Source organism: Rhodamnia argentea, chromosome 6, assembly GCF_020921035.1.
Source record: "Rhodamnia argentea isolate NSW1041297 chromosome 6, ASM2092103v1, whole genome shotgun sequence".
Lineage (NCBI taxonomy): Eukaryota > Viridiplantae > Streptophyta > Magnoliopsida > Myrtales > Myrtaceae > Rhodamnia > Rhodamnia argentea.
Window position 1 is genome coordinate 12,855,225 of NC_063155.1, and position 10,544 is coordinate 12,865,768.

The window sequence follows — 10,544 nt, forward strand, 5'->3', positions numbered from 1 at the left end:
GTTAGAGTGATGGAGACTATGGATGATAATTCTAGAAATTCAGAGTAGAATACTCTCTATTATACTCCTCTCATGTGAATTTTGTGAATAAAGTAAGTAGTTATTTGAACATGTAATAGGGAGTGGATTGTGAGTTTGAAATGAACGAGTTATGAATAAACGTGTGTTCTTTGAAATGTGTGCATCCGGTTAGTGAACCATGAAAATGCTATACCCTTTGTATAGGCATGCCTGTTGTTTGATATTATGTTTTCCATACACTTGTGTCCGTATAGTCGTTTGATTATTTTTACTTGGGAAAAGTACACTAGAAGTGCCATAACTTTTGTACGGCGTTCACTTGAGTGCCATAACTTTCAAAACGTTCACTTAAGTGCCATAACTTTTAAAAATCATTCACTTGAGTGTTATGTTGACGTGGCAGCTAGAAAAGTTACCGTAGCACGCGGAAAAAAATTACTGTAGATGTCGGAAAGATGACGTGGCACGCCAGAAAAGTTACTGTAGCACTCAAGTGAACGATTTTTGAAAGTTGTGGCACTTAAGTGAACGTTTTGGAAGTTATGGCACTCAAGTGAACGCCGTATACAAATTATGGCACTTCTAGTGTACTTTTCCCTTTTTAGTTAAAGCTTTCGTATGCGCCAATTACTCTAATTAAGATAAAAGATTAATTAAAGAAGAGAGCAAGGTTTTGAAAAGCCTTCTCGATGGGATATCGATGGGATATCGATGGTATGGGATGTTACAATTATACATACAAGGTTGTTCATGTTCCTTCTAATATTCAATGAAGAATATAGAAGAAACTCTATTGTATCTTGGGAGGATATCCACTAAAAGTTTTACGTACTGAGTTTCATACTCCGAGGGGTGGAATTATCCTTAAGGATAGTGCTTGCATGCTTCAAACAATTGTTCTTACTTTTCTCGTCCTTTCCAACATATTTCCAACATTTGTTATTTTTTCTGTTATTTAATATTTTTCCAACAATCTTAAGAATAATTGCCTTATGGATTTCATGGTGGTCAAAGACGATCGATGTGGAAGAGATGGCGTACATGGTTGTTCTCTGCATAAGGTAACCTCAATCTTTGGATTGGTGATCTAGCGAGAGCATAGTCTCTCAAAAGTGGAAACTTGGAGAAGATCACAGACTTGTGCTTGACAAGGCCCTGGGAAGAGGTCGATGTCCCACATAGAAGAAGTTTACTAATTCCAGCATCGTTGTATCACTCATCACCCTTGGGACCAAGGCGGCTTTCTATCATTGTTCGCTCTAATCCAACTTCTTATATTGCACAATGTTATAAATTGGAATGCTGCAACAATGCTATTTTTTTTTTTAAATATGAGCAAGTCTTTTCACGTCGCAAGGAGGATGATTCTTGCCATCCCACCAAACCAATCAAGCTTTTTCAATTATGTTTTAGCAAGAAACCAATTCGTGTAAGAAAATGTTTTATTTCTCAAGGACTGGTGAGGCTTTGTAGTTGCCTAGCATAAGGTATGTTAAAAAGTTTATCCTTCATATGGGTAATAACAAATCACGAGTTGATATAGTGATGCACTATTAAAAATTTTGTCCCTCTTAAGGTGAGAATAGTGCAAGTCCGCAAGGAAAAAGAGGTTAAGCCAAGCTCTTAATGAATTCCATAGCTATTATTGGTGTGTATTAAGGCTCGAGAATACACTTTATGGAATCATCTATACAAGTGTGAAGTGGGGTCGCTCCTATGAGAAATTTTGGCAGAAAACCTCTAGAGCACTTAGAATAAACCAAGCACGCGCATGACTTATTAGAGCAAAACAGCGTTGAACAACAAACCTTATGATAGTGTAATATGATTGATGAAAATTATAATTTACAAAAAAGAATTATTGGTTCATAGAAGTTTCAAACTTCACCAATGATTTCTTAAGTTATATTTCATTCTTTCTAGGGCTGGTTCGTAGCCTAATAAGCATTAGTTCCGATGCATTATGCTTCAATAACCCACATTATTCCTTTTTACTTTTCAATACTTTTTGAAATATGTGGGGGATTGTTGGATATTTCAACAGTTTTGAAGTATTTCTTGTGACAACCCAGGATCATCCCCTTATAATCTTATCTATTTCAATTCATTTATTTTAGTGTCCTACGTGATGGAACTTTCCCTACCAACCTTGTGCACGCGGATAAAGAGTAACTGTAACATTGAAATATGAACTTCTTTATTAAGTCTAACAACCATCTATATTTACTAGCTAACATTTATTAAAAACATTTCATGTTTCCCCCACAGAATCTTACCTAGTCTAGATTATGGGGAAAATGATAAGGGGTCGACTCACAACCTCTCCCATCAATAAACACACATAATTAAACTTTTGATTAAACATCTTGACCCTCGAACTCCATGATACATTAATTAACACATTAGCCGGGCTGGAACTCCATGGTAGCTCACTCCCGTGTCGGTGACCGTTCTCCCTAGAAACCTCCGTCCGTCAAAGTCCTGGATGGGTCCGACTAGCTTGCCACCTTCATTTAGAAACCAAGCTATAAGTTGCACCGGGACACATTCTATTCTACCCACGTTAAACTATACCGGTAGACTTTATTCTAGTAGATACAATATTAGAACTTATGCAATCTAGGTTCCTCTCCTCAATGTCTACTATGATAACCATGTCGATGCGCGGGACCGATCGAGCCATGCTAGTTCCCTAAAAAATGAAGGGAAGAGCACACAACCCAGCGGGAATAATTACTAGTTTTGAGATAGAGTAGAAGTTATAACACTTGATGTCGTGAGCCACAAAACTATCCTATGATCCATTTACTCAAAATCATCAAGCATAACATTAATCATTATATCAAGCATGCACTTAATAAATGCTAAAAGCTTTTTCCTTTCACTTTCAGGTCATAATTTCCCGAACTTTCATTTTTCATAACAATCTTGTTTTTGACAACATATGAAATGTCATGCTTGAATCAATAAAAGCAATATGCTCTTTTCTTTTCACTTTTGGGCATCCTTTTCCCGAAGTTATAATGGGAATTCAAGTATCGGGCAACGTCGACATTTTATGTGATCGACGGCACTTTAGTTCAATCACTTGATAAATGACGTCTACGTCATCGCCTAAAGTAAACTCTCGGTGGATAACAGCACTTACTATCGTTGTCGCGAGCAACGGCCACTTTAAAATACTTCGTTTACCCCAAGCCCCTACCTCATAGCTTCTCGAGTTAACGGAGGCACTTATCATCTTTTAATGCTAATCACATACTTTCACACGCATGATCTCTTTATTATCTTTGATTAGGATTATCACACCATTCATACGTTCTACGAAAAATTTCTATACCGCATGCAATAAATACCTATACACACGAAAATGGTGTGATTTCTCAACCTATTATTAGCAAGTTTTATACACACTTTCCAGCATGCATTTCATCTCATTCATAAAGAATAACCATGCATCTACTTAAATAAAGCATTAAACTAACATCCCTATATCAAAACAAGTAATCCTCCTTCCTTTTTAATGTAGAAACCACCCAAGAACACATGAAGACGAGTGAGATCATAGCCAAACAAGCAAGAGCACGTGAGGGATGAGAAGACTAGGCATGAGAATGGCATAAGGGAGGGAGAGGGCATGAGCTAGAGGGAGAGAAAAGAGAAGGATGGTTGCTTATGGAAAAATTGAAGAGAGCTCACCCCTATTTATAGTGTTTTTCTAGCTTGTTCCCCAAGTTCGCTAATGTGAAAAGTATTTAATTCATCTTGACTTTCTTCTAACTTCTTTTTCAAGTTTCATTAATGAGCTTACTTCTCATTGGTCCACTTGTTTAAGCTAGCTATTTTAGGTTTTAGAGTAGCCACTTATCCTCATTTGATTGGTCCACTTGTATGGTTAATATTGATCTACATTTAATACTTAAAAATGACATTGATCTTATCATTTAGAACATTTATGACATTTGACTTTTCTAACTTATTTCTCAAGTTTCATTAATGATCTTGCCTCTTATTGGTCCATTTGTTTAGGTTATTATCCTAGGTCCTTGGGATAGCCACTTATCATTACTCTATTAGTACATTTGTTTGCTTAATTAATGAACCTCATTTAATGCATGAAAGTGACACTAATCTTGTCCTTATCTAATTAACTTTGCATTGACTTAGATATTGACTCGTCAATTGACTTATGCATTGAAATACTTTTTAACTAATGACTTTTGACTACTAAGTATCGGGACGGAGACGAGAGCTTTGGTGACACAACCGAGCGGTCGGCGCCGGCCAACGGGCAAACCGCTATGGCTGCATGTGTGCCCGGCCCCTTCATACTAGGTCGGACCAATCTGGCCTTGGCTGGACGAGGTTTGCGACTCTTGCCCCGGCTCATCTCATCCTCGCTCATTATTTAAATCATCCTGTCATGCTTTCTAAGTTTTAATGGTTAATCAATAATCTATTCATGTGTGATTTATTAACCACTAAAATCATGGATGTTACATTTCTAAAGGCTTTGATAATAGTTATGATCGACTATAAGTTTCTATTTTTAACGGTTTCACAACGGCCATATAAAGGCCTTCTAACTGTCATATTGTGGTTTTACAATGGTCATATAATAATTTTCTAATGGTCTTATAATAGTTTTGTAACATATGATTTATTTCTTCATAAATCATCCATTATTCTACAAAGGCTTTATAACGGTTTTCCAACGGCTCTATTTTTTCTTGAATATAAATTGAACTTCAAGAGACAATCTTGTGATATGCCGAATTACCAAGAGAATTTTATGTCATTCTGTTACTTTTCCTTGCTGGGTTACACACATAACATTGTTCATATTCCTTCTAATATTTAATACAGAATATAGAAGAAAGTCTATTGTATCTTGGGAGGATAGCCGCTAGAAGTCTTACAAATCGAGTTTCATATGCCGAGGGGCAGAATTATCCTTAAGGACAATGCTTGCATGCCTCGGACAATTATTCTTACTTTTCTCGTCTTTTCCAATATATTTCCTACACTTGCTATTTTTTCTGTTATCTAAAATTTTTCCTAATAGATTGATCACTTGCGGCCTTAAAAGGTTTGTTGTACACATGAATGAAATGCTAAAACTTGCTTTACAATTGGATGGAACACTATAAACAGGGTGCTGGTTACTTTTCTATCTTGAGCTACAGTTTATGCTAAACCTTCTGGCAAAGTTTTGTTGCAGCCATTTTGAGGAACGAGATCTGTTGGTTCGATGATGTGAACAACACGAGTGCTATGCTTTCATCATAGCTAGAGACATGCGACTTTATAGCGAACCGTGGTTGTAGATTGTGCCACGATCCTCCTGCAAAATGTAGGCTTTGATCGTCGGTTCTTTAGTCATCGCTTTCATCCTTAATTGGAGGATAACGCTCGTTGTCATTGCCACCTATCCGTTAACCATAAGCGGGCACATCAGCGAGGTAACTCTTCCCTTCTCTAATGAGCAGTTGAACATAGAGGAAGCAATAGTGCTGATGTTTTGATTAATCTACCTTCAGAAAATGTTTATGCGAGCAAGGCTACGGTGGAAACTTCAGCAAAGTGTACCTCAGAGCCAACATGTTGGCTGGTGAGGCCATGAGTAACATCCGCAGGATTGCTGCGTTTCGCTCGGAGGAGAAGGTGCTTGATCTCTATGCAAGCGACCTCGTTGAGCCTTCCAAGAGTTCATTCTCCCGCGGTCAGATTGCAGGCATCATGTACGGCATTTCCCAGTTCTTCATTTTCTCATCATACAGCATTTCCAAGATCCGGCGAGGCAACCCTTGCCCAACACCAGCCCGAACGAGGGTCGCCCGGTGGCGCAGTGGGCTGCACTCACCTAAGGGCGGCCATGACCGAGGGAGGGAAGAGGAGGGAAAAGAAAACGAAAAGAAAAGAAAATGCAAAAAAAAAAAAGGATAATGAAATTAAAATAATAAAAGACGAAAATGCCCTTCGGTCGGATACTTTTTTAAAACAAAAATAGCATTTCGGGTCCTTATTTAAGAAAATGAAAGTACTTTAGGCTTTTATTTAAAAAAAATTCTATAGAAAATGAGCTCATATTATTGCTAATTTAAAAAAGAATATAAGTCTTTCATATATATATATATATAGTCTTTCATATATATATATATATATATGGTCTTTGGTCAACTTTCGGTTTCCAGCGAATATTGTTCGATGCAGGGAAAGGGTGACACAATGAATCCGTCACGTTCCCGAGTGCCACGTCATAAGTGACGAGGGATTACGTTTACCAGTGAAAATGAAACATGATTTCTACGGTGCCACGACATTGGAACATATTCTTGGGTATTAGAAAAAGGTCGCTCAAAATGGTTCCAATAGGACCCACAGAGAAAATCCAATTGGTCAGCCATTCGTGTGCTTTCAGGCCCTCCCAAAATAATGGCTGGACAAGGAAGACCACGTCAGCATGGATCAGACTTGTGTCATCCTCGCGCTCCTGTTTCTGATTGTCATAGAGTCGTCATCACATGTAGCAGATGAGACATGATAAAGAACAACTTATTACCGGAGATATTAGGGATCCGGAACTAGGAACCAACCCAATGATCCATAATTCCGTAAGAATGGAATTGGGAATTGAACCAGTAGTTCCTCGTTTCTTAAACGGCGGTTTTGGTCTGGTTTTCGATTCTATACGAGAACGAGCCCATTTAACTTTTGGACAAAAAAACAAAATTCTTATAGTAAAATATAAAAGTTTCACCATTTCCTTACATAAGCATTTGTTGGTTGAGTATTTGTGTTATGATTTCCTAGTGTTGAATTCTCAATAGGGGCAAAATGTTTTTTGGTTTTTTTAGTGCAGACTCTCGTACCAGTTCCAACCTTGAACTCTGAAGCATACCAGTCAGCCTGTTCCAAGTTGGTATAACCGAGGACCAAACGGGGTTCTCCTGAGAACCAGCCTTCAACCAATTGATCTAGGTTAATTCAATCTGGTTCCCAAATTAAACAGGACATGTTGCTCACCAGTTGTTACCACAGTTTGTCTGTCAAGTGAATTAACAATATTACATTGAATTGTCGTTGAGTCCCATCTGTGTGAATATCCGAAGTGATATTGTCAGATTCTATTTAAAACACAAAGCAAAGGAACAACATCTCAGCACATGCAACATTGTTCTTTTTACTTGAGCAATTGTTAATTGCACAATGAATCCCTAACTCCCCGATAAGAGCTCACGTCTGTGCTTGATTTCCATTGGTAAGTTATACACAAAAATTTTACGTAAAGAGGTAGCTTCTACATAGTCAAACGGAAAAATTCGTATTTTCAAAATCCTCGTCACAGATCGAGATCAATTTCTGGTGGTCAATGGAGGGTAAGGGTAACAATTGTGATGGTTGCTTGGCTAAGCGAAAGGGAATGGACGAGGTAGAGAGAAAAAGAGAGGAAGGAAGTAGGAGAGTGTGATTTGAGATATTGAGTGAAAATTTAATTAAAGAAGATTAGAAGGCATATGCGAATATTTCAAACAACTAAGAACGTTACTATAAAAATCTCACATCCGTTATAAAATGTTAGGATTTAATGGACGTGGAGAAAGAGATACTTAGTATCATCCGTGACATAGAAGGAACAAAGGCACATTTCAGTTCCATTTTGATTCAAGCGGGTCTAGTTTATTATAGTGGTATGATTGAGTTGGCATTCTACGGCAGCAAAATTCTCACAACATCTAGTTCTATATAATGGGGAAAGACCGTGAATAACTTCTAAATGTTCTATATATGATTGAGCTAAAGGATTGTGCAAAGTTTGAAAATAGATGATGTTATTATCCCAAAAGGAAAAGGAAACAAACAAGGATGGGAGATAGACAGCCGTGAAGTACATAAATGGTTGCATAGCCCCAGTTCCCTATAGAAAAGAAATTTGAGCCATAAAAAAGTTAGTGTCTTCTTACACGAACAAGTTTGGAATTAAGACACATACACATTTTTCATACTGGCTAACCACCCATCTGTACATATATTATTCTCTTTTGAAAATCTCGATTAAGTTGGATAAAATGTTGACATCTTTAGTATATTGATACAAATTGATGTACGATATTAAAATGATGATTGATGATCTCCACCCTTTAAATAAGGGACACAATATAAGAGGACGACAGACGACAAATCAAGGTTAATTGTGCTAACGAGTCTTACATGGAGTACGGCGAACGGATGCATGAAGTATGTCTAATTTAATAGTGTAAATCAATATTTACTATTACCACTCTAAAAATAAATGAGTCATGCACATTCATGCGCACGTGTCTGACTTCTGCCCTACGGGGCCCACAATACATAAACATGTCGGAGACATAGCAGTTATGTGTAGTTTGAAAATAAGGCCAGCGCCTGGGTTTCGTCAAACCGGAATTCTTTTAAGGCGTCCCGGGCCGCAATTTGCCGAACTTTCTTACAAAAAGACAGGACAATCACGAGCCCCCCACCGTCAGATACGACCTCTCCCCGACCTTTTCAACGCCGCCGATCTTATCTGGCCAAACCCTATATATACCCGCCAGCCTCCATCATCTGTTGCCATCAAATTTCAAATCCATATTCTTTAAGCTCACCAGAAAAGATTACACGCAGATCATCATACTCCTCATTCGATATACCTCAATTGGCCATGGAAGGGTCGTCTTCAAGAGGAAGTCAGAACAACGAGACCAACGAAGAGAATGGGAACAAGAGGGGATCGCGGTCACGATGTGATCCACACCGGTACCGAGGAATCCGGAGGCGCCCTTGGGGCAAGTTCGCGGCCGAGATCCGAGACCCCTCGAGGGACGGCGCCCGCCTCTGGCTCGGGACCTTTGAAACAGCAGAGGAGGCTGCCCGCGCCTATGATCGGGCTGCCTTCGCCTTCCGAGGCCATTTGGCCATCCTCAACTTCCCCAACGAGCAACAATACTACAGTCAGAATGGCCACTATGTCTCCGGCCACCACAGTTCTTTCTCAGCATCCCCGTCGCTGTCGTCTCCGTCATCGTACTCTTCAGCGGGTTCGTTATCGTCGACTGTGTCAGCTCCCGCAGAGCTGTCCAGAGATGTGGTCGAATTCGAGTATCTAGACGATAAGTTGTTGGACGAACTACTGAGGTCGCACAGCGACATGTAGGGTAAATGCAGGTTGTTGAGGTCATATTTAGGGCTTTCAAAATTTCATGGTAAGATGAAATTTGTCGTTACTCGTTTCAATCAAGATGTCTTCATAGTTGAGAATTTGCGGCTCAGGAAAGAGATCACGGTGGTGCTCTTTGCAGAGTCTATATGTATTCTGCTTGAATAGATTCCATTTGGCAAATATTCAAGATTGCATTTTCACAGCAGGGACAAGGCAATGTTGTATGATGACTTCAATCAATATTAGTGGAACAAAAGGCTCGTAACATATTATATGTTACTAGAATAATTCTCTGTGGTACTTGCACTCGATTTAAGCAGTAGTATTCATATAAACACAAATTTAAGGTGCAATTTTTTTTAATCTTTAGTGATTTGGGTTATTTGAAGCCACAACAAAACTTTATTATATTTCAGCATTATTGGGGTTCCGTCGGTTCAGATTTCATGTGATAAACAACAAAATTTTGAAAGTATTGGATATTCCGAATCCTCGATAATCAAAAGAAAATTACCATAATAGGACAAATGGAATTATTTTCTCAATGTTGTAGTGATTGCATCGAGCAAAAATATATGGTTAGCCCTTCAAAAGATAGGAAATGAGCCAACATTACTGCGAGTTTAACCTAAAAAATTTGTCTAGTTTATATCTATGCATATAATTTTGTGCATGCGTTTGTTCATCTTTACAAATGGGCTTTGGAACTTTAAAGATCCTCAGACAAATGCTAAAGCGTTTAGCAAATCCAAGGCAAATGGTGTTTGGCAAATTTTTCTGAGAGCTTTGAAAATATATAAGTGCATTGTCAAGGCCTTTAACCTAAAGCAGGTTTGAAAGTGCTTTGTGGTTTGATTATTTCCCGAATGCTAGGCTCCGTTTGTTTAGCAGAAAAAATGACAGCTTTGTAAAATATTTTTCATGAAGTCATTTTTAAGAAAATGACCATATTAACCGGCGTTTTGAAAGGAAAATATTTTTATTTTCATTTTCTTCGTTCATTCCATTGTTTTCCATGTATAGTTAAACATTCCAAGCCAAATTCGTGCAGGGATTTCAGTTAAACATTCCAAGCCAAGTCACGCCCAACGAGGCCTTGACCAAGCGCTGGCGTGACGACAGTGGCCCAATCCCAGGGCCTTCAACATTCCAAACAAACCGTTGGCCTTGCTCTTGTTGCTGCAATCGCTGCTCCTCACAATCTCGTCGCCGCCGTCGCATGATTCCCCCTTCTGGACGTTGCGGCTCTGCCTCGTCCTCATCTCTCTCTGCGCCATTTCTATTTGGAACCTTGCTAATCCGAACGCCATCAGGTAATATTGGCACTTCCCCTCCGAATCGT

At 38.8% G+C, this 10,544-nt stretch overlaps 2 protein-coding genes across 2 annotated transcripts in view; both read left to right on the forward strand.

Annotated features, from left to right (window-relative positions):
* LOC125315611 (ABC transporter B family member 10-like) overlaps positions 1–5,319 on the forward strand; it is a 54,339-nt gene extending 49,020 nt beyond the window's left edge. Inside the window, exon 2 of the mRNA XM_048281043.1 lies at positions 5,243–5,319. Coding sequence (XP_048137000.1) covers positions 5,243–5,310 — 68 coding nt within the window. The 3' untranslated portion in view covers positions 5,311–5,319. The remainder of the gene's footprint in view (positions 1–5,242) is intronic.
* A 3,385-nt stretch (positions 5,320–8,704) lies between these two features.
* Positions 8,705–9,222, forward strand: LOC115725876 (ethylene-responsive transcription factor ERF098-like). The gene has a single exon (XM_030655518.2). It carries the CDS (start codon positions 8,705–8,707, stop codon positions 9,194–9,196), a length of 492 nt encoding a protein of 163 aa, XP_030511378.2. The 3' UTR covers positions 9,197–9,222.
* Positions 9,223–10,544: the final 1,322 nt, after the last annotated feature.

Bases quoted from the DNA above. Each gene is read 5' to 3' on its own strand.
- LOC115725876 (XM_030655518.2), top strand. From the start codon at position 8,705: ATGGAAGGGTCGTCTTCAAGAGGAAGTCAGAACAACGAGACCAACGAA.